Source organism: Periophthalmus magnuspinnatus, chromosome 20 (assembly GCF_009829125.3).
Source record: "Periophthalmus magnuspinnatus isolate fPerMag1 chromosome 20, fPerMag1.2.pri, whole genome shotgun sequence".
Taxonomy (NCBI): domain Eukaryota; kingdom Metazoa; phylum Chordata; class Actinopteri; order Gobiiformes; family Gobiidae; genus Periophthalmus; species Periophthalmus magnuspinnatus.
Genome location: NC_047145.1, coordinates 27205886 through 27231042, shown reverse-complemented (window position 1 = coordinate 27231042; position 25157 = coordinate 27205886). Strand labels below are relative to the sequence as shown.

The window sequence follows — 25157 nt, the reverse complement described above, 5'->3', positions numbered from 1 at the left end:
AATCCATAAACTTCTTTTTATATTGACATAGCAGGGCTGCTGGGCTAACACTAAGATTTTTAATACATAAAAAGTGGTTCAGAAAACATGGCACATACAAAACTCTGTTGACAGATTTACCTTATTCAGCATTTTGCATCTGCCCACGTGATGGTAAAGCATTGGATTCTAGGACTATGAAAATGCAGGCTACATCTTTGATTATATTTTATATTCTCACTATTTAACTTGGCTTTAATTTTGCCTTTTAAGGATTTACATTTCTAATCTTGGCTTGGTTATGTTTCACTATGGACAATATAATGGTGTATGAAAACACATGTCTGTGACAAAATTATACCCTAAATATGTTATGTGTTAATACCGCTTATACCGCAAAGAAATGTAATACCCTTTAATAAATAGTCTAGTTCTCAGTGTCACCACCGTCTTGTAATGTATGGACTGGTCTGCTGTGGTACCACTGAACTTTAATTAAGCCAGTGCAACTGTAAATGGTTTTACTTACTACTGCATTTAGCATTTTTCTGTTCACACGATGGTAAAGCATTGGATTCTAAAGGACTAAATGAATACATTTAAAATGCATTGGAACCTTGCCATTTCAAACAGTCTCTCTACTTGATGTGCAAACTTTCCATTCTGAAAATAGTCAGGGTTTAATGTTGCCTATCATAAGGACTTACATTATGTATCACTTGATTCAGCTGATTCAGCTTTTTCAATTTCGATACCCAATTCAATACTATGGCTTGAACTATCTGCCGATACCAGATATCAACCAATACCAATGCAGATACTGAAAATGGCCTTTATTTCCTTTAAGCTAAAATAAAACAAGACATAACTGATCCTAATGTGTTATGTAAACTATTCCTTAACAAGTTGTTCATAAATGTAGATTTTTGATAGAAAAAGCTCATTATGTTTTATTTACTGCTAGTATTTAAAATGACTCAAGGACAAACTGCTATCCATTGAAATCATGAAAATTATAAACTCAATTTTAGCTCACAAACTCCTCATAAAAACAGCCATAGGAGCATTTACTCACCCACTTCAGACATCTCGGGCACACTGGCGAAGTACACGTCTTTGGCGAACCTTGGCGCATTGTCGTTGATGTCGTGTATTTTGATGTTAAACTCGGTGTCGGGCTCAAGCTCTGCGAGGGTGGAACGATCCAGGACTTTGGCATGCAGGATGTACATGGCCTTCTCCTCTCGGTCCAGGCGTTTCGTGGCGTGGATGTCTCCCGACTTTTCATCAATCAGAAACAAAGTCCCTGCTCCATCACCGGTCAGAACGTACTTCACATTACCGTCACCTTTGTCCATATTGGAGTGGAGCTGGAGACATAAGTAATTGGTAAGTAAGTAACTGAATATTTGAAACAAGATTTTTTTTGTTATCACAGTAGTGAAAATTTCAAATCGATTTTCCACTAAAGAAAATGACCAATTTCAATGTTCAGTTGCAAACTCAATACAAATCAAGTACAAAGCCAAAATAATAGTACTTTCACAAAAAATCATCATGTGGGCTTATTCATGGGTTTCAGGCAAATGATCACCATTTGAAAGACTTTATGAGTATTTTTCCCCATTCAAAAGATATCTTATTTTGTGTCTAATTTTGTGTTTGTTATTGTTAGTCAAATCCTTCTAATCAGAAAAGAGTGTGTTGGGGAACCAGCGCACCTTGATGAGAAATGGGCTACTGGAATAAGGCGGAGATGGGTATGTGTATATATATATATATATATATATATATATATATATATATATATATATATATATATATATATCCCCTCCCCGAACCGCCACCTTAACGTGGTGGAGGGGTTTGAGCACCCGAATGATCCTGGGAGCTATGTTGTCGGGGGCTTCATGCCCCTGGTAGGGTCACCCATGGCAAACAGGTCCTGGGAGACGGGTCTGACTAAGAGCGGTTCAGAAGCCCATCATGAAGAGAAATCCAACGAGGCCGTTTACGTCGCCCGGACTGGCGTTACCGGGGCCCCACCCTGGAGCCAGGCCTGGGGTGGGTGCTCGGCAGCGAGCGCCTGGTGGCCGGGCCTTTCCCCACGGGGCCCGGTCGGGCCCAGCCCGAAGGAACGACGTGGGGCCGTCCTCCCGTGGACCCACCACCTGCGGGAGGAGCCATGAGGGGCGGGTGCGGAGAGATCCGGGCGGCAGTCGAAGGCGGGGACCTCGACGACCGGATCTCCGGACATGGAGACTAGCTCTGGGGACGTGGAACGTCACCTCGCTGGGGGGGAAGGAGCCTGAGCTTGTGCGGGAGGTTGAGCGTTACCGGCTAGATATAGTCGGCCTCACTTCCACGCACAGCTTGGGCTCTGGAACCCAACTTCTTGAGAGGGGTTGGACTCTCCATTTCTCTGGCGTTGCCCGCGGGGAGCGGCGGCGAGCTGGTGTGGGCTTGCTCATTGCCCCACAGCTCAGCCGCTGCGTGTTGGGGTTCACTCCGGTGAACGAGAGGGTCGCGTCCCTGCGCCTTCGGGTCGGGGACAGGTCTCTTACTGTTGTGTCGGCCTACGGGCCAAACAGCAGTGCAGAGTACCCGGCCTTCTTGGAGTCCCTGGGAGGGGTACTAGACAGTGTACCAACCGGGGACTCCGTTGTTCTCCTGGGGGACTTCAACGCCCATGTGGGTAACGACAGTGACACTTGGAGGGGTGTGATTGGGAGGAACGGCCTCCCCGATCTGAACCCGAGCGGTGTTTTGTTATTGGACTTCTGTGCTAGTCACAGTTTGTCCATAACGAACACCATGTTCGAGCACAAGGGTGTCCATCGGTGCACGTGGCACCAGGACACTCTAGGTCGGAGGTCGATGATCGACTTTGTTGTCGTGTCATCTGACCTCCGACCGCGTGTCTTGGACACTCGGGTGAAGAGAGGGGCTGAGCTGTCAACCGATCACCACCTGGTGGTGAGTTGGATCCGCTGGCGGAGGAGGAAGCCGGACAGACCTGGCAGGCCCAAGCGTATTGTGAGGGTCTGCTGGGAACGTCTGGCGGAGCCCTCTGTCAGGGGGGTCTTCAACTCCCACCTCCGGGAGAGCTTCTCCCTGATCCCGGGGGAGGTTGGAGACATGGACTCCGAGTGGGCCATGTTCTCCACCTCTATTGTCGATGCGGCTGCTCGTAGCTGTGGTCGTAAGGTCTGTGGTGCTTGTCGCGGCGGCAATCCCCGAACCCGGTGGTGGACACCGGAAGTAAGGGATGCTGTCAAGCTGAAGAAGGAGTCCTATCGAGCCTTGTTGGCTCGTGGGACTCCTGAGGCAGCTGATGAGTACTGGCGGGCCAAGCGTGCCGCGGCTCGGGCAGTCACAGAGGCAAAAACTCGGGGTTGGGAGGAGTTCGGGGAGGCCATGGAGGAGGACTATCAGACGACCTCAAAGAGATTCTGGCAAACCGTCTGACGCCTCAGGAGGGGGAAGCAGTGCTTCACCAACACTGTTTACAGTGCAGGTGGAGAGCTGCTGACTTCGACTGGGGATGTTGTCGGGTGGTGGAAGGAATACTTTGAGGATCTCCTCAATCCCACTGTCACGTCTTCCGAGGAGGAAGCAGAAACTGGGGTCCCAGAGGCGGACTCGTCCATCACCCTGGCTGAAGTCACTGAGGTGGTTGGCAAGCTCCTCGGTGGTAAGGCTCCGGGGGTGGACGAGATCCGTCCTGAGTACCTCAAGTCTCTGGATGTTGTGGGGCTGTCTTGGCTGACACGTCTCTGCAACATCGCGTGGCGGTCGGGGACAGTACCTGTGGAATGGCAGACCGGGGTGGTGGTCCCTCTGTATAAGAAGGGGGACCGGAGGGTGTGTTCCAATTACAGGGGAATCACACTCCTCAGTCTTCCCGGTAAGGTCTATTCCAGGGTACTGGAGAGGAGAATCCGACCGATAGTCGAACCTCGGATTCAGGAGGAGCAGTGTGGTTTTCGTCCTGGTCGTGGAACACTGGACCAGCTCTATACTCTCCATCGGGTCCTGGAGGGCTCATGGGAGTTTGCCCAACCAGTCCACATGTGTTTTGTGGATCTGGAGAAGGCATTCGACCGTGTCCCTCGTGGTGTCCTTTGGGGGGTGCTCTGGGAGTATGGGGTCCGGGGCTCTTTGCTAAGGGCTGTCCGGTCCCTGTATGACCGGAGCAGGAGCTGTGTTCGCATTGCCGGCAGTAAGTCAGACCTGTTCCCGGTGCATGTTGGACTCCGCCAGGGCTGCCCTTTGTCACCGGTTCTGTTCATTATATTTATCGACAGAATTTCTAGGCGCAGCCAGGGGCCGGAGGGGGCCTGGTTTGGGAACCATAGGATTTCATCTCTGCTGTTTGCAGATGATGTTGTCCTGATGGCTTCTTCGAGCCAGGACCTGCAGCAGGCACTGGGGCGGTTTGCAGCCGAGTGTGAAGCGGCTGGGATGAGAATCAGCTCTTCCAAATCCGAGGCCATGGTTCTCGACCGGAAAAAGGTGGTTTGCTCTCTCCGGGTGGGTGGTGAGTCTCTGCCCCAAGTGGAGGAGTTCAAGTATCTCGGGGTCTTGTTCACGAGTGAGGGAAGGATGGAGCGGGAGATTGACAGGCGGATCGGTGCAGCGTCTGCAGTGATGCGGTCGCTGTATCGGTCCGTTGTGGTAAAGAAGGAGCTGAGCCGGAAGGCGAAGCTCTCGATTTACCGATCAATCTACGTTCCTACCCTCACCTATGGTCATGAGCTCTGGGTCATGACCGAAAGGACAAGGTCGCGGATACAAGCGGCTGAAATGGGCTTCCTCCGCAGAGTGGCCGGGCGCACCCTTAGGGATAGGGTGAGGAGCGCGGTCACACGGGAGGAGCTCGGAGTAGAGCCGCTGCTCCTACACGTTGAGAGGAACCAGCTGAGGTGGCTCGGGCATCTGCTCAGGATGCCTCCTGGACGCCTCCCTAGGGAGGTGTTCTGGGCATGTCCCACCGGGAGGAGGCCCCGGGGAAGACCCAGGACACGCTGGAGGGACTATGTCTCTCGGCTGGCCTGGGAACGCCTTGGGGTCCCACCGGAGGAGCTGGAGGACGTGTCCGGGGTGAGGGAAGTCTGGGAGTCCCTGCTTAGACTGCTGCCCCCACGACCCGGCCCCGGATAAAGCGGAAGAAGATGGATGGATATATATATATATATATATATATATATATATATATATATATATATATATATATATATATATATATATATATAAAAATGCCAAACATTTTTGAACTCCTTGAGTCTGAGGTACGGGTCCTTTGCTTTGTTTTAGTAATCCCTTCACATGGCCTCCTTTGGATTAGGACCTGTTTGGTCCTAGTTTGGACATGGTTTAGATCTGGTTGTATTTGGTAAGCTCATAATGTAACTGCCTGGTTCTTGTTCAGAAATGCTTTAGCCAATGATGTCCCGATTGGCTTTTAGAAATATACTGTACAACACCTTTAATAGAATACAATTAGACAACAACTGCATATATTTATAAGTCCCTATATTTCTACTATTCATTTTAGTTTTAGCTTTCTTTCAGATGAGGACCATAATCACTGCCCTTGCAAAATAGAGAGACTTCAGATCCACAACCAGTGTAGAATGTAACAACCTTGTGGGATTTCATAATAGCTTGAACTTGAACACGCACACACTCAAAATGCCTTTGAGTTGAATCATTATGTGATCAGATTTCTACAGTATTTCTTCACATTTTAAACGTAGATAACCTTACTTTGCCAGATTAACATTTGGGTAGTGCACCATGATGGAGACAGTTATTAGCAAATTGTATGTAGCTTTAGCCTGTTAGCCTGATTTTTACCAGTGTTTGCATCACTATTGTGGTGCTGCCTGTTTATTTAGGATTAGGAATTGAACTCGGCGCACTGCTGTCTATCTGTCTGGAGTTTTGTCTTGTAATGTAGGCACTAAATTGGGTTGAGTCATTAATTATGTAATGCACTGATTTCAAGCAGTTGCCTCAAAGGACTGGAATGCCCTTCTAACCTGTATACAAATGAAGGTTAGGAGAAACATTGGGGAATGCAGGATAGGAAAACACAAGGCTATAAAGGTGCATCATGTAACTTTTCTGAGGGTTTGTCCCGTGCTTGTCTCCATGACAATGTTCTGGAGTATGACATATTTATCTCCATCATGGTAATCTGGAGATGACATCAAGCCAAGTTACAGGTCAGATCTGTGGGAAAGCGACCCGGTCACAGTAAAAATGCATGCTTTTTAAGGTCTTTTTATTGAACATGTAATTGAACATGCTTAAATGTCATGTCCAGACAAAAAAACAGGTAGGGGATATTTTCAACTTTAAAGTGGAACTAAAAACTAAATTCACTTGTTTTGGTGCTATACTGTGGTGTATATGGTGTTTGTATAGCTGTTTCTAGTCATTTTTGGCAACTTTAGTGGTAAATCTGCAAGCTGGTCAAAAAAGCCTAAATCTAAGTGTGTTCTGCCTCCAATGGGCTCTGCAATTTCCAGTAGTTGGTAACATCACACATGACTGCCCTGGTATTTTATTTTATCTTTAAGCATGTCTTTTTTAAATTAATTAATTTATTTTTATTTTTATTTATTCAGCGTATTTTTATGCTGCACTTTATCACCGATGTAAGTTCCTAGTCTGTGAGCTGTGTTCACTGATGACGGCAATAAAAATGTTCTGATTCTGATTCTGATTAAAGTCAGGTGTTTATGATTATAAACCACTGACTGCAGGGGCAGAGTTTTGTGGATACCTGTTACACCAATCACACTCTTCCTTATATCTCCAGACCCCACCCCCATCCTCCTTCCTCTTTTCTTTAGTCAACCCCCCTTACTCTCCCCTTTAATACTCCAGACCCCTCCCCCCTCACTCTCCTCTTTAGTCCTCCACCCCACCCCCCTCCTCCCCCTCCTCACCCCTTCTCCCTCATTTAGTCCTCCAGACCCCCTCCCTCCTCCCCCTCACTCTCCCATTTAGTCCTCCAGACCCCGCCCCTCCTTCCCCTCACTCTCCCTTTTAGTCCTCCAGACCCATCCTCCCCCGTGACTCTCTCCTTCAGTTCTTTAGTTTAGGTGTTTAGTCCCACTTCAGTTAGAATAATTGACAATATTTAATTATTCAAATGAATGTTTCAGTTTTAGACTTTTGCCATTTTACACATGAATTGGGTTGGAAACAAATTGAGCTGTTGAATATAGTGAAAATGACTGCAAATATTGGAAGCTCATATCTTTTTCACATTTAAAGGAACTCTTAAAATTACTAATGAGCAAAACTAAATCTGAACATATGGTCCATCTTATTTCTCAGAAACTAATTAAACCGAATGTGTTGTTACTGAACAGCATATCATTTCTTTCAAAAACATAAGCCAATGAAGTCTTCAAGAGCCCTCTATTGACTCTGGTATTTTGACATTATGGATCTGTTGCCTTGTTTGTTTTGACACAAACTGGTAATTTTAGAAATGTAAATGCCCTTAGCTTCCCTGTGGACTCAATTTATGCTCCAACTTCAGCTACGAGCAGCCAGTCATCACCAGTACACATTGAAAACAGCATTCAAATTGACTCTATGCAATCTAACATAACTGCTTGACAATCCATAAGCCCTCTGTAAATGAGTCCTTCTATCATTCTACCTGATTGCACTTTTAAAGGTGCACACTCTTCATTGAGATCTTATAGTTTTATCTGGAATGTTACACAATATGGCATTAAACTCATGAGTGCCCTCCCTGATCTTAGAAATGATGAACTAGTTCATTATAAATAGTTTGCAGTGGTCCAAATGTATTCCTCACTTACCTAAAACATACTGTACATCCTAATTATTAACCATGATGAGTTCATAAACACTTAATACAACTGTCAGAGAGTAGTGTGGAGTTTTCTGTGAAAGTGAAGCTAAAAACAATTACATATCTATGTAATCCCTTAGTTGTCCTGGTCTGATCCATAGCAAAAGAAAAAATATAAAACTGTGTTTTTGCAGTGAAACGTCTTACAACTTAAACGTCTACCAAGCCAAGTTAAAGTTCAGATCTGTGAAGTGTAGAAATATATGTATTTCAGATAGTTTTGAGAAATCAAAATGCATATGAGGAAGTAAATAATAATGACAAAAATGCCATACAGTGAAACATTTCAGGCAAAGCAATAACTTCTCCATGGATCATATACTGTATATATAACTGTACATAGGCTTCTAATTCTGACCTTACAATGCTTGTTTTAACGTAATCTCCATGACCTGACCCTGGTGTTTTTATTTCACTATTTTGTTTGTAAATCAAAATATGAACCTTACTAAAAGACCAATCTTCTTTCCTTCTCCAACCAATGCCTTCTTTCCCTGAGGTTCTAGGCTAATGACTAGCTGCTATAACTGCTGGCCTCAAGTGGCTTCATTGACACATTCCCTCAGTCAACGTCTTTATCCTGATCTATGCTATAGAGTCAATTATGGCATGAAGAAAAGTTCCATGGGGCTTCTTTAAAATGACTCTGATCTATTCTGGCCAAAATGAGTCAAACCTGACCTTTGTGTCTACTGTCTGGAAGTTGTCATAAGTGTAATGGTGGCTGGGTCCTTGCAATGACAGCGATGGATTCAAACTCATTAAACCAGTGCTTGCGACACTGGATATATTTAGAGCACTATTTCAAATGACAAGTAGTTAGAGAGGCTGTATTAATATTAATGTACCTTGGATGCTGCGGTAAGGGGGGGAACTAATTATTTTCTTTTCGCACAGTTTGGGTGTCAACAGTGAAAGGGAAAAAATACAAGTTTTGGATGGAAGTCAGACACTGGCAGACACAATGTTTGAATTTCAAAATGGGGCAGAATTAGTAACAGGAAACTGTCAAGTTCAAATGATTCAAACAAGTTTATGGATAAAGTCTATTAAAAGTGGCTACTGCTCAGTGTGAAATTGCACATGTATTTGCATTGTGGGGGTACAGAGTCGTATCTATAAGAGTAGGTTGTGTTACCTCCTCTGAGAATGACTGACAGGGCAATAATAGAGGAAATGCATGTGAATTTGATGCATTCAAATGGGCTTTTATAGCAGCACTTTTCACAGGAGTAAGTGTATCCTTTGGTGACACATGATCTCAGCTCCTGCTTTAAATGCATTGTGTTTGGAGTGCTGCAGTGACAGATACAGTGTGAAGTAGCACAAAGAAAAAAAATATATCTATGGTAAAGGTAAATATATTTCAAATAATTATTGAAGATAAGTAAAAGTAGTGCCTCCATATTTAGTCTCTGTGAAGAAATTAATTGTAGTAAAAGCATATGAGCTAAAATAATAATAATAATAATAATAATAATAATAATAGTTATTATTATTATTATTATTATTATTATTATTATTATTATTATTATTATTATTATTAGTAGTAGTAGTAGTAGTAGTAGTAGTAGTAGTAGTAGTAGTAGTAGTAGTAGTAGTAGTAGTAGTATTTACCGGTCAATCTACGTTCCTGCCCTCAGCTATGGTCATGAGCTCTGGGTAATGACCGGAAGGACAAGATCGTGGATAAAAGGGGCCAAAATGGGTTTCGTCCGTAGGGTGGCTGGGTGCACCCTTAGGGATAGGGTGAGGAGCTCGGGAGGAACCAGTTGAGGTGGCTCAGGCATCTGCTCAGGATGCCTTCTGGATGCCTCCCTAGGGAAGTGTTCCGGGCTTGTCCCACCGGGAGGAGGCCCGGGGGAAGACCCAGGACAGGAGCTGGAGGACGTGTCCGGGGTGAGGGAAGTCTGGGGGTCCCTGCTTAGACTGCTGCCCCCGCAACCCGGCCCCAGATAAGCGGAAGAAAATGTATTATTATTATTATTATTATTATTATTATTATTATTATTATTATTATTATTATTATTATTATTATTATTATTATTATTATTATTATTATTTCATTTATTTTTCTTGCAATCAAAAACATGTGTCCTTCTTGTGAATGGGCTTGCATCTCCACAAACCTGATTCCTAATTGGCCTGGCTATAATCTTCCTCAGCATGGCGTAAAACCTAGCATATACCTTCATGAAGAATGGAATGGTGCCACCTCCAGAAGGTACCACAGTCTTGAAGGTAAAGCACTACCATTTCCATGAGACAAGCAGGTGGCCAACCCTCCACCCGAAAAGTGCACCTTTAAAAAAGTTTGTAAAGAACTAAAAGCTCTTATTATTCGTAACTTAATATATTTATATTCCCAAGTCAATTATGTTTCACTCCTGAGGTAAAAAACTGCATTTTCGCTCCAATACAAAAAAATACCTCTATATTTACAGCATATTCTAATGATGCCACTCTCTCCTGCCACTCTCCAGCTCTGCACAATAACACATTCTTTTGATTACTCCCCTCTCTCTTTTATTACCATATCCCTCAGTCTTGGTTGTTAATTCTTTAAAACAGCCACCTACGAAAACAACAAATGACAAACCATCAAAGCGCGCCGCCAGCTGCTTAATGCACTTCATAATGGACTTTTTACAGTGTAGGGAGAGGCTTATGTCATATATTTACATATCCCGATGCCTGTGTTTTTGCCCTTGTGGACCTTACCTCATGCACTTGTGCTAATTTCCCCGTGTCTACATGGACTTGTGGATAAACTTCTCCTCCCTGTATCTACATATAGCTTTCCTAGTCAGTGTAAGTGCAAATAAAGAGATAAAACTGCAGCAGTAAGCAGGTTTCAATGAGTTATTAAGAGATAGAGTGTCATCTAAAAGTGAAATTATTCTTCTTGGAGAATGCGTGAGAGTGGCCCAGGTGCATAAAGCATAACGTTATTCTGGATTTGATCACCGCAGGAAAGCTGTGTGGAAAGAGTACGGTATAATTAGTCTTTATGTAAGTACTGGCCTGCATCAGAATGTGTTTTGATGCATTTCATAACGAGCATGTCAACAACTTGTTTAGATCCATTGGTCCATTTGGAATTTTTGATTTTTTTTTTTGTGTCAAATATAGAAAATGTAAAATGATAAGATGGATTGAAGGCAAAGTTAGTGAAGTGTCTTGCTGAATGGCCGCTTTTTTTTCTGAGTGCACTGAGTAACTCTGCTAGTGGAGAGTAAATGGTAAACATTTTTATATAGCTCTTGTCCACCTTCAAGCTCTTTACATCAAGGAAACACTCACCCAGTCACACACACATTCACACATATTCACACACTGGTGTATACAGACACTGAGGGGATCAGTGGATCTGACCTTTCAACCAATGATGTTTATGTTGAGAGTGGGATTCAAACTATCAACTTTCGGATCAGTGGAGAAACACTCTAATTGAGCTTTGGTATTAACTGCCAAGTGCTTGAGTCTATTACAATTTTCCACAAGCAAGTGATAAAAACAGGCTAAGTTACAAGTCACATCTGTGGAGAGCTCGCAGTAAAAATGCATGTTTATTTAAAGTATATTTAAGCAATAAAACACCTTAATAAAGTACATGCAAGACAAGAAGTGTAATACCATGCTTTGGAACATTCCAGCAAAGGTAGTAACATCACAGAGATGGCAGATGTGCCAGAAAGGTACATAATGCACCTTTAAGCGAATATTGAAATTTAAAGGTCCCATGTCAGGCAAAACTCACTTAAGGTGTTATTTTTGCCATCACCCCCTCCCCACTCAAAGTCTTAAGACTAAGGCAAGGATAAATGTCCAATACTAAACGTGCGATATGTAAATTTCTTGATGGAGAGTCTGCTGTCTGCTTGTCTCCATGGAGATGTTATTGCTTTGCCTGAAATGTTCCAAATTCATCTTGCATGTATGCAAGTTCAGATGTTTTTGTGGCTTAGATGTTTTTGCTGGGGTCTTTCCTCTACAGATATAACCAGTAGTTGTCCTAGTGGTGATACAGAGATAGAGTTTAATGCTTTATTGTGGATTATTCCAGGCAATATGTTAAGATTTCTATGGAGACACGCAGAAAAGTTGTGCCAGAAAAGTTCGATAGTGCACCTTTAAGATTTTGCCCATTTGGATCTAAAATTATAACTAAACACATATGCACATGGTTTGTAGATGTTAAAAACATTTTAAAATCAAAATGTTCAAACATAATATTGGACAAAACTTGAGACTCGCTACAAGCTGTATGGAAAATGTAGGTTTAATTACTTCATGAAACATAAACAGCGATGGCCTAGATTTCCATAAACAAGATGAATTCATATTTGTCAGTGCATTTCCATATGAGGTAAACATGTTCCAAATAACACTATGGACATGGAGATATGGTATAACTCTTCAGTGCATTCATGTAGGATTTAGTACAATATAAAAAGCAGAAGTACCACTCGGTGTACTCAGTGCTGGTAAACAACTAGAACCCTATAGCCACTGTTTCTCACTGTTACAAAAGTCACACACACTGTAATCTGGTGCATATTTCTCCTGCAGTGTTTTGTCAAATTACGCTGGATTCAAATGGCAAATGTCCTCTAGCTGCATGGTGATGTGCAATCATTCATACTAGTGCTAGTTATCCAATAGGACCAGTGGATACTGGTGTGAAGCTGGCTCTCCATGAGGGTGTAAGTATGGGATATTGTATCTTTAATGGAGTCATTTCAAGACACCTTTATTATGTCAGTTATTTTGCTTTGAAAAAATTCAATAAAACGTAATAATAAAATGTTATAAGTAAATGGAAAATTACAGTAAGTAAACTCGCGCTATTGTTGGTACGATAGCTGAGTAGCACTCATGCTGCAGGGTTATGAGTTTGACTCTCTCTTTGGAATTTATTAATAATTAATTATTTAATAATGATTTACAAAATATTTGTGAGCAGTTAATACTATTTATTTATTTTTATTTACTATTTTTATGACAGTTTTGTGAAAAGGGAACTCACCAAAAGCTACCTTAGCTTATAAAAGGGAGCCATACATGGTAGTAAAATACAACTAGACAAGGACCAAACCAAGTCTACAACAGAAATTAAAATAAATAAATAATAAAATAAATACTAGTACTAGGTACTATTACTACTCCTACTACTGCTACTGATGATAATAATAATAATAATAATAATAATAATAATAATAATAATAATAATAATAATAATAACAATAATAATAATAACAATAATAATAATAATAATAATAATAATAATAATAATAATAATAATAATAATAATAATAATAGTAACAGGATCAAACCAGGACTAATGTAAACACAGCCATAGTAACTCCATACATAATGTACACTTTTCAGACTTCCCAAATATTCAGAACACCCAAACATCTGATGCTTGAGAAACTTGTATTGACAAAGAGGACCACAGTATTCTCCGCTAGCTTAAACCAAACCAAAGTTAGCAGTAGCTAACAAGTTGTCTTTGGTGGCCCTCCTCCCAAAGCAGTGGAGCTGCACACAGAAGGGCCTTGATGGGTAAAGTCTAAAGCGCTAACACTGCGTTACTGTCTACAAAGAGAGCCGCAAAATCATTGGCAATTCTCCTCAGGTCTGGGCTAAGCATTGCTCGCTGCTGCAGAGAGGAGATAGCAAAATAGAGAGGCGAATGGATACACAATAATTACTCTAACCCGCCGTTTTAAGCCAAAAGCGAGAATTTTTCACTCTGTTGCTACGCGTGTTAGCCAGGTTCAGCTACACAGCAGCTTAAATATGCTCGCTGGCTGCTGTTACATGAGCAGCAGAAAGAAACAGCAAAGAAAACATTGCATTTCTTTGATAAATGTTGAGAATGCTTACTTTTGCTAACATTATGAAAACACAACCTTTTACTATATATTCTAATTCAGGCAATTACCGGAACTGGTTTTGAATAGGATTGGGGTCTTTTTGGAAAGTATTGCTCATGGTTGCGAGTGCTTTCAGAAGTAGGGCATCCCTGCTACACACAGACAGCCTCTGTGACAGGAGAGAGAGCGCTACTGCATAAAAATGAATGAGGACAAAGTCGTTTAAAGTGCATATGACAGGTTTTCATATGGTTTTCATATGGTTTGGTGGGTTAGTTTGGTCAATATTTATTATAGTTTTAGTTTAGTTGGCAGTTTGTGGGGGAAAAAAAGTTGAAAAGTACTAAAAAAAAAATACAGAAAGTAGCACTGAGTTCTAAAATAGAATATCTCTACCTATGTCATCAACAATGAAAATTCTATGTAAAATTGGCTGTGTGAGTAACGTTAAGCAGCCTGGTCCAATCAGAGGGACAGTGGGCCCGACCATTTCCGGCATAATGTAACGTCTATGAGGTTTTTACAGAGTCTCGCTAAAATTAATAAATAAAGATGAGGCACTGCACAGTGATTTGCAGGTGGGTTAGGGGTCAGAGGTTATGGGGTTAGGGTCCAACAGTGGACAAGGGGCTGCGGTTGGCTTAGGGGTCAGGGGTCAGAGGTTAGGGGTTTAGGGTCAGACAGTGGACAGGGAGCTGCAGACGGATGTCACTGACAACATGTTAAACACGACACATCTGTGTTTACGATGCTAATGCTAGCTTCTATTCAAATGTTGAATGTAATATAACAACATTAAATCTGTTTTAAGGATGACCCAGTTATTTTTAGGTGTATATTATTTCAGTCAGTGGCATTTTTTAATATTTATTTGGCTCCAAAATTAGCATTAGCATTAGCCCCGACATAAAAGTCGTACCTTCAGTGAAGTTTTCTTTGTATTTGTAAAGTGTTTAACATGTTGTCAGTGGTATCCACCTGCAGCTCTCTGTCCATTGCCTCATTTTTAAATATTTATTCATTTTAGCGTGACTTGGCAAAAGCCTAATGGACATTACATTAGAGTGGACATGTCCGAGCCAACTGTCCATCTAATTCGAACTAGCTGGATACCGTTGTGCACAGAGCCAATTACACATTTTTTTTTTTTTTTTTTTCTGTCTGTTTAAACATTTATTGAACAAAATAAAGGTGTCATTGGCATTGCCTCAAACTCTCCTGAAAGTTTAAAATTGGCACAGAACAATAATCGAATCAGGAAAATGCCATAATTTGCATAAGTACTGCAGTGAAATTGCCTGCTCATATATTTCTTGTAAAACATCCCCATGGATAATGCGGTTTGTAAAGGATCACACACATACATAAGGCCTTTATTTTTCAATCTGCACTTGGTACGTTTTATGGTGCAGGGTCTGCCACCTGCTTGTTTCCAGGGAGATGTTATCACTTTGCAAAATTTGTTTTAATCTGTAGATTTTGTGGGGACACAATTGTGGGGAAATATTGAGTTCAACATTCGTGCATTTTCCATTTTGATCTTTTATAACAAAATACCAGCTCATGTCCCCATCTGCAGAGAGCAATATTACCATTTTAAAACAACCAATCTCAGTCATCTTACATATATACCTCTTCGTCTGTTATCATGTTCTTTCTAACCTCTCCAGCCTTCTCCGCTCCTCTACATCCTACCTTCTCTATACACAAGTGCCTCTACACGCTCTGTGCATCGCCTTGATTACCGTAATCTCAAAATCAGCTCCAAATGACAGCGGTGCTCATGTGTGTGGCCTGATTGGAGAGCTCTGATTGAATTGAACGGGAAATAAACACGCTATCCCACAATGTATTGCAGCGAAGGCTGTTTTTACAAGTACTGAGCCATCAGCGCCTTTTCATGACTTTGCCCATAAAACCACTTTTGATTCAATATTTTTCCTTGACATCTGAGACGGTTCTCCATCTAAAAATGTCACTTTTAATTTGCTTGTTCGTCGTACATTCAAATCGGACGATATTTCTTGATGCAATCTCGAGAATTAGCGGTTACTTGGCACGCGCAGCTCAGCCTTGCTTTTTTCACCTTTCTGCTAATGCATTATGGCCGCATGTTTTCCTGACAGTTTAATGGTAAATGATACAAGACAGGAGAAGAGCGGGGTGGGAGGGGGTGGGAGGGGAGTGTAATTGCTGTCACGCCACAGAGTTTGGTGCCAGAAAGCATCAAAGTGTCAGATAGAAAACCGCAGTGCTCAAGACACTGACATCTCACTGCAGTGGACCTCTATAATTAGTTTGGGGTTGGCTTTTAATGATGGAAAATCAAAATGCAGCTTGCCTACTATTGGGTAGAAGATGTGTGAATACTTGGTGATAGGTGAAATGTACTTGGGCCCATTTACTTGAGTAACTTTTCTATAAACTTAAAGTACTGTTCAGACACAATACTTTTACTTGAATCATGGTTTTGGTTACTCTTCTCAATGTGAATATGTCAAAACAATAAAAGCTAAAAGAAAATGAGAGTACTTAACAAAGACGAGTGAGTCTGGAGCTGTATCGTGTAGCATGATTGACAGGTAGGTTAACCAATCAGAGTGGTGTATGATCAGTTTGTGTCAAAACAAACATGACCTAACTTTTTTATGTCTTTTATAAATTATTATTTTTTTTTATCTCAGATAAAAAAAAAGATTTAAAGAGATTTTGGAGAGGAGGTTTCTTCTGCATTCAAAAGATGTGATACAAATTAGCGGCAGTGGCTGGAATGTCTCAAGTTTGGACGGAGGTTGCTCACTGCGCGGTCCAATTCCAGACCATTCTGGATTCAAACAGAATGTAGAAGGGACTGGGTGGCAGAGGTGGAACGTAACGAAGTAAAAGTAGTACAGTACTGTACTTAAGTGCAATTTTTAGGCACTGTATTTTTACTTACTTTTGCTGCACTTTCTACTCCATTACATTTTTGATATGAATCTGATACAAATTGATTGATTAATAATAACTACAGCAGGGGTCACCAACCTTTTTTAACCTGAGAGCTACTTTATGGGCACTGAGTCATATGAAGGGATACCAGTTTGAGACGCTCTTCTGAAATAACAAATTTTCTCAGTTTGCCTTTAGTTATACATTATTAATAATGATAAATGATAATCATCTATGTGAACACACTGATCATGTTGCAAGACACTGATCATATTAATGATTTCTCAAAATAATTATCAACAATGAGCAAGGAGGGAAACAGATATCGTATACAGCACTTTAACTTTACTAATCTTAGTAATTGTAAAATTTCCAGATGACACTTACATCACTACATCTCATAGGAAAAGTGTCCCATTTTCACTATCCATTGACAAACCTTTTTAACAAAACATAAATAATACACATTGCACCATGTTTCATAAAGTTATCAATTATGTAATGTTAAAGAAAAATAAGCTTACATATTTTCAAATAAATCTCCGTTGCGTTGTGTGACTTTTTCACCGGTGTCGTGAAAAAAGCCTGTTGTTTACCCAAAGCTGCGTTTAGCTTTGGGCTTGTTCTGCCCATAGTGTGCGCCCCCGTGGGGAGTGCGCGTCCCCGTGGGTAGTTAGTGTGGAGCTTTGTGAGACGTAGTGATGTGTCCCTCCACATTGTGTCGCTTTGCCGTCACCACAGTCGCTCCGCAGATGAGATACGCGCAGGTTTCTTTTACAGTCTTACATCGTTGTGAAAGTGATCTCTTAATTTTTTACCATGTTTTGGAGTAAGAAACTGCATTCAGCGCATCCTCACAGCGCTCGCGAGTGGAGCACTGGTTTTGTCACGTGCACAATACTGACCTTTGAAGTGAGTAGGTCAAAGTTCACCTTAACTTATCTAAACTTCACATATAATGAACATATGTTTAAGATATTGTCATTTTTAAATCTATATAAACGCAAGGGTGATAAAAAAATAATAAAAAAAAATAGCAGCAGAATAAGATTAAATTTTAGATGCAGCTCATTAGTGAGTTGTGCTATTTTTAGAACCGGTCTGCGGGCGACTCATGTGGGGCTTGGGGGTGACATGGCGCCCGTGGGCATAGGGTTGGTGACCCCTGAACTACAGTCTATTTAGCCTTAATAAAGCATGAACAAATACTTAATTAATAATGAACAAACACTTAATTGATAATGCTATTACCTGTTAAGTAAGTCCTTTTTAGAGCTTTTCTAAAGTGAAGACTAAATATGCTTTATTAAGTATTTGTTAAGTTTGGCCAAACTCCAGAAAAACAATATATACATTTTCACATTATTTAGGCATGTAATAACAATGGGTCATGCACAGTTGAGCTGAGGTCACACAGCCAAATGCAGCTTGAAACTTGACACTTTATCTGTCCCATGCATTTGACCCGCATTACGACAGTGTACAGTGGTAATGAACCATGTATAAGTGCTGAAATGAATTTGGCATAATGGTTTAATTGTAGGCGATGGGCTTTAGCTATAACATGTAGAATTTAATCAAAAGAGCACACAGTTGAAACGAATAAGCTATATACTTGGGCTGCAATTGTATAGACCAACTGCAGTTCTATACTACAGCCTCTTAAAGAAGCTTTTTTAAGTAATCTATTTACAATTTATGAAATGATTTAATATATTATGATTGGCTTTTTTGGCTCATAATTGGCTTTTTATAAATGTACTGATGTGTTTTAGGGTTGTCAGTTATCCCAAAAGCATCGTTCACAAACCAAAGAAAATCGCAGGAATTGAAAATGTTGGAGATAAAAGTATACTTTCAAAACGAGAAAAATAAGCAAGAAGAACAATGACTTTTTAAAAGACGATTTGACGATCTGAGAGTTGTCTGAAAGTAAGGTAAATAATTATTTTCATTTATTTACATTCCTGTTACAGCTCTCAGGAAAATTTACCCTGGCTCCAGCTCCGCTAGCTACAATCAGGTTTCTGATGAAGAAAATGACACTTCTGACACAGTAGTAAAAAGTTTCAACGCAACATCATCAGAAAATGATATGATAAGAATTTAACAGCTAATGAAAACAAGAAGAGAAAAGATAAGTCACTGTCACTGAAAGTGGATGGTAAAGAGGTAAAATATTACTTTTAATACTTTGCTCATTTTACCCATATCTTCTTCTTTGGCATTAGGCATTTGAGTGAACAAGCACAACCACATGACCTTAAGGTTAGATACAAATTTCACTGACCCTTTTTCCTATGTATACCAACATATTGAACTCCAGGTAATCTATCCATGCTATAGTTAAACCTGTTGGACTCTGTAAAATTAATTTGACCTCATTACACATTATTCTAATAGCAGCTATGTGCTGTCTTTCACTAATTATAATGTGTTTAAGTAGATAAGTGAACCAGGACCTTGAAACATGCTTCTAAAATCATCCCAATGAATAATTAGGATGTTACAATGTGGGTAAATAAGAAATGACAAGTGGTGGCCAGGCACCAGAAAATTTTGAAGATCTTCAAGCGAGGTGACACTGTGGCTCGGGCCTTCAAAAATATGTATTAATGCTTTTAAAATGTACATTATGTAAAAGTAAAAATCAATAAGGTTGTCTTGCCCGTACATGCCCCAGAATAAGCCCTTCTTTGGGTACCAGTGGTTTCCCCATCAAGCCTGTACAGGAATGCAGGACAGAAACTATAGGCCTCTAGGGGCAACCATGGGTATCTACAGAAGGGCTTATTCTGCATCAGGCTGGTATATATATATATATATATATATATATATATATATATATATATATATATATATATATATATATATATATATATATATATATATATATATATATACACGTTTAATACGTTTTTGTTTTGTTTTTTTGTGTTCGTAATAAGATGTTTATAAGATGTTTTGCAGACAAAACTGATTTTGATTGTGTTTGTGTAAATGTTCTGAAAACTTTAATACACATCCAGATCTTTTGTATCTATGTTTCTTAGCTTTTTTATGTAGAGTTGATTCCCACCTCTGCTGAAATTAATATTCAGGAGAAAATGGGTCATTACACTCTGAGCTTAGATAATGGCTAGTATAGCACCTTAAAAAAATACTTAATTAAGTCTAAATAGTCTTCACTTTAGAAGTGTTTACTAAACAGTATTGACCTATTCGTGAACTAATGGAGTTTGTTAGACATTTCTTAATCATTATTACATGCCTAAATAATGTGAAAATTCAAATACTGTTTCTCTGGAGTTTGGCCAACCTTAACAAATACTTAATAAAGCATAATCACTTTAGAAAAGCTCTAAAAAGGACTTACTTAACAGGTAATAGCTGGCTGAATTATCATTGCATTATATGATTAGTAAATCATTCTCTCATAGCTTACTAATCATTAACAAGTGTTTGAGTTGATACTTTACTGACCATTTGTGTGTGTATTTGTAAATACATATTTAAGGAGTAACTAAGTGTGAAATAAGTATGACTAACTATATACAACACAGCCCAATTAATTGCTAATTAAGTGATAATTAAGGTTGTAATTAAGTAGTTATTAGGCATGAATCATATTAATTAAATGTTTGTACCTGCTTTATTAAGGCTAAATAGGCTATAGTTATTATAAAGTGTTACCCAAATTGATATTAAAACCAATATCAAAACTCCTTAATCATTTGAGCCAGTATCTATACTAATAAATAAATTCATTAAAAACATAAAAAATATAAAAATCACAGGACAAAGTTTGACCTTTCCTGAAGAGCTTTGTGAAAGATGTTGAGCTTCATCAGAACTAGCACAAAAATGTAGTGTAACATTAAGATTGTGTTGAAAATTACCTTTTAAATTTTCATCATGGTATCGAATGTCAAACCTATTCCTTGCTCCCTTTTCCTATCAAAATTGTTTTACTGAATTTTAATTTTGTGATAATCCCATAAAATATTCAAATGGTTTGTTAAATGTCGTTGACTTATTAAGACTGCTTACCACATAGTATATTGCTTTAGGAAAACATGCTAATGGTCCTCAAGTCATAAAAAAATGCGTCAAAAACAGTTGAATTTACTGGCACAATCTGGTGCCAAAAACACATCAGCTCAAAAGTCACCCTGTTGACATATCAATAGATTCTTCTTTTAAAGTGAGCATTGTTTCATCACAACTGAAGTCACTTTTGCGTGGCCTTTCAGAGTGACAGGGTTACTCCTTTCATCCATTTCATTCCTCCTTTTCTTTTAACAATGTTCGGAGGAGGTGTTTTTGACTGGGGAAGTTGTCACACTCCCAACTACTCAACCCCAGACACTTGTTTACTGCGCAGATGAGTTGGGTGATGAAAGCTTGCCTTCCTTCAGAGAAAATTGGCTGTCTCAAGGCCCCTCATTTCGTTCGGAGGGGCTGATGGGTGCGGTGCGTTCGCCTCTGCTCCTGTCGGCAGGAAGACAGGACAGGTGCGGTGACAGGCGCAGCGCTGATCTAAAAGGAGCAGGAAGCGGAGATGTCCCGGAACTCAACTTCACCAACAGGAGAAGTGCCATCAGATGAGAAGTTTGAAGGCACAACTTTTTGAGTGTTGTTAAGGCATTATGAGCAGATTTAGCATTTTTGAAGGGTTAAAAAAAACAAAAACATATTAAGCTCTTGTGGTATCTTATGATCATCAATATTTGTAGATTATTTATATTTTCTTCATTATAAAATCTGTTGATCTCAAAGACTTAATAGTGAGGGTCTATTAGGGTGATTTAAGTTCTAATTTGAGGCACTCATTTCTTCTCTTAGCTGTAGGTGTGTCATCCAGGTATGACCCACAGCAAAAAAAAAAAAAAATAAATAAAAAATCTATTCTGTCAACTGGACAAAAAATTTTTAGAGTGAAGATGTTTGGCTGCTCATCCACCTCTTCAGTTCTGGTCAGATTACTGCTGGACACCTTACAGCTATCTGAAAGGAAAAGCTGACTACACTGAAGCTAACATTTGTTTTTGTGGCTAGGTTTATTGAACTACACTAAGTGTGAACTGTGCCTGAGTCATACTTAGCATAATCATCCAGGCCCCTAATGGGTGCTCTCACACCTATTAGCATACTGGCTAACACTATTGTTTTCCTTGTTTAGAAACAAAACAGGGCCTCTCAAACCATTTATTTTCTTTGGCTAATATCTGAACCTCTTGTGGTAGTGTTTGTACATTCATTTTCTTTTCCTTAGTTGCAGGATTTGACCTATTGTGCATTGTGAAATGCACGTCTAACCAATCACAATGAAGTCAAAGTCAGCACTTTTTTTTTTCCTTAATGTTGTGCCTTTTAAAATAAAATGAAAATCATTTATACAATTTTGCCTTAGGATCCTCTCAAAATAAAAATATGTTGGGTTGATCTAGTAGAAAGCACCCTAATTCTGTGTAATATGTGCAACTTGATGCACTGCTTAGGCTTAATAGAATAGAACACATTTGTTTTCATCACCATTGATTTCTGTCATTCAGTCCAATAGACTCTTTATAATATGGCATGCATTGAACACAGCCTGTCACCCCCCACAGAGTGAATCTGGTGACGTACCTTTCCAACGTATTGATGGTCGTTGCCGCCATATTCCTCCAGCAGGAAAAACTGATTCCACATCCACCCTCGCTTGGAGCGGTGCAGGATTTTCTCATTGTCCGAAATCCCAAAAAGATTCCCAATATTATTCCCTGGATTGAAAGGTAGGGACATGCCAGGATACGGAATGCATATTAGGAGTAGGAGAAGTAGGAAGAGAAGCTGGTTGGTCGTCATTGTATCCTTTGGAGAAAAAAATGTCCAACTTTTTTTGAAATTATAAGGATAAAATTGGAATAACTGGTAGTGTTTTCAAAATGGACATCATATTCCGTTCATTGATGCTGCTCAGAACCCTGGAAAACAGGAAAAAAAAAACAATACTCAAAAATACTTATAATACTACATTTGAAATTATATTTGAAAGTAGTAGTAGGGTTTTAATTCCCTTACTAAGGAAATCCACAGAGGTGGACATACTATATAAGTATTTCACATTTTCTAACGTAAAATAATGCCTACATTTGGAAAATATACTTTATAAACTACACCTCAGTTTTCAATGGGGCATTTAGGTGCTGGAGCTCCCTCTGCTGTCAGCAATGGGAATGAACAGTGACAGAGTAAACAGTTTAAGTCCTGTGAATGCAAATGTGTTCTTTGTGAACACATTTTGACTGCTAAATGAGTACAGTGATGGTATATGGCAGGGCTATTCAGCAAAATATTCTTGAGGGGCAGATTTTTCAGAGGGCCATGGTTCCTGGGTCAGAGGAGCCAACACTTTTAACACAATTTTGGTTCATACAAGGTACTTCCAACCCTAGATCTAATACCCTAACATAACAACTGCTATATTAGATTTTTGGGAAAATAAAACACAAATGGCTTCAACAACATGGCTCTGCAAAATTTCTAATCCAGTAGTGAATCAGTCAACTATTAAACTAGTTCTCCCTGTCGTGCAACAAAACTGCAAACAGAGCATTTTTGCGTGCTCAGAGAGGACAACTTTAATGAATTAATGAAACAAGTGTGAATGAAACAAAATCCAATTCCAGGTATGTGTTTTGACGAGGTGACAATGGTATAACACAATGAAAGCTTAAAAAAGTACATTTTGCCAAATGTGTGTTCTTTAAGGCAATGTGTGTGGTTGTTTTTGAGCCAGATTGAGTCCCATTATGCAATCAGCAAAGAGAAGTACTTTCACTGTGTTTTGTGTGCATAGAAACAGCCAGACGAAATGAGGGGTTGAATTTGGAGCGGTAAAATAACTGGAGAGATGATTACTGTGTCACCTCCAGATGTCACTAGACAGATTGAAAATATGTTTTGGGCACTTCTGCTTTGAGAGTGGCCTGAATTACTTTCCAAACTGAACAGGTTTTGTGAGGACATAAAGTTGGGTGTCGCAAAATACATAGTTTGAGGTGGCTCTCTAAGTAATGCACTGGCTGTCTGAGATCATTTAGGCTGTGCAGCACAAAGCTACTGTAATAACTTTAACTCACTTTCATTAGACTGACTAAAGCATGAACAAAGGATGGATTCAGGCTTAGTAACTACTTAAAACTCTAACTCTTAACCAGTGGTGAAAGTTAACGAAGTACAAGTAGTAAAGCACTAGACTTAAGTAGAATTTTTGGTATTTGTACTTTACTTAAGTACATTTTTCAATGGATAATTTTTACTTTTACTTCACTACATTTGAGCGCAGTATCTGTACTTTCTACTCCACTACATTTTTGAGGGGTTATTTTTTACCATGTTTGTAGTAACATCCTGACTTTGAGTTCGCTGGAGTCAATATTAATTAATTAAACAAGAGAGAAATGTGAGAAAATATTAATGCCTGTCTGAAAAAAGTGTATAAAGTGTGTGGTGAGGGGTTTGACATCCTTAAAACATATATAATAATTATAAAAAATAAAGCTGACTACTAGGCAGATTTCGGCTATTGTGGGTTATGTTTTTAATGTAACCCCTGCAATAAACGAGGGACCACTGTACTTACATACTTTTATTTAAGTATATGTTTTCATTTGATACTTTTACTTTAGTAACATTCACCACTGCATCTGTAGTTTTACTTAAGTAAAAAAAAATTGTACTTCTTCCACCAGTGCTCCTTATTACTAAGACTGAATCTCTCTTAGTAAACTATTTGTTCATTATCGATTAGGCCTTTGTCCATGCTTTATAGGGGCTAAATGACAAATTACTACTAGGATCACTTATATTTAGGCCTGTTTTTGTCAAACCTTCAGAGAGAGAGAATCTGGATCAAACTTGGATCAAGAGGGGCTTATAATGTTAAAAGCGACCCCACCAGATTGTAAATCAGGATTAGCGGGCAGTTTTACTTCCTCATTCCTAAAATAAAGTTATGAACAAATGTTGTACTGCAGGTTGCGCTTCTATTGCTCCAATAGATGTCATCGCAGTCAGTTAAAATGACCAAAATCATGCTTAAGTATAGTGTAAAAATGCAGTTATGACAATGATAAATTACCACTAGAAAGAGTTCTTTACCTTCTGGCTTGTGTTGACAAAACAAAGGAACAAAAAATGTACGTTCTGCAGTCTCTGCTATCTTAAAGGTTAACAATGGCTCACACTATATATTTCTTAATTTTGGCCCTCTCAAAATGACCAGAATGCAGTGTACTACTTTTGTTTAACTTCAAATTATTTATTTAGGTTTAATTTAATAGTAAAATAAGTAACTTTTCTAGAGAAGGGTCTACCATTTATTTGTCTCCATGGCAAAGTTATTTCTTTGCTTAGAATATCCAACAGTAAGGCATTAAATGATCTACCTCTATGGAGATAAGCATGGAACACCA

At 39.7% G+C, this 25157-nt stretch overlaps 1 protein-coding gene across 1 annotated transcript in view; it reads right to left on the bottom strand.

Moving 5' to 3' along the window:
- Positions 1–25157, bottom strand: part of LOC117388169 (cadherin-10-like) — a 174167-nt gene that overhangs the window by 133854 nt on the left and 15156 nt on the right. Inside the window, exons 2-3 of the mRNA XM_033985643.2 lie at positions 22327–22664; positions 1055–1349 (exon numbers count right to left, since the gene is read on the bottom strand). Coding sequence (XP_033841534.2) covers positions 1055–1349; positions 22327–22545 — 514 coding nt within the window. The 5' untranslated portion in view covers positions 22546–22664. The remainder of the gene's footprint in view (positions 1–1054; positions 1350–22326; positions 22665–25157) is intronic.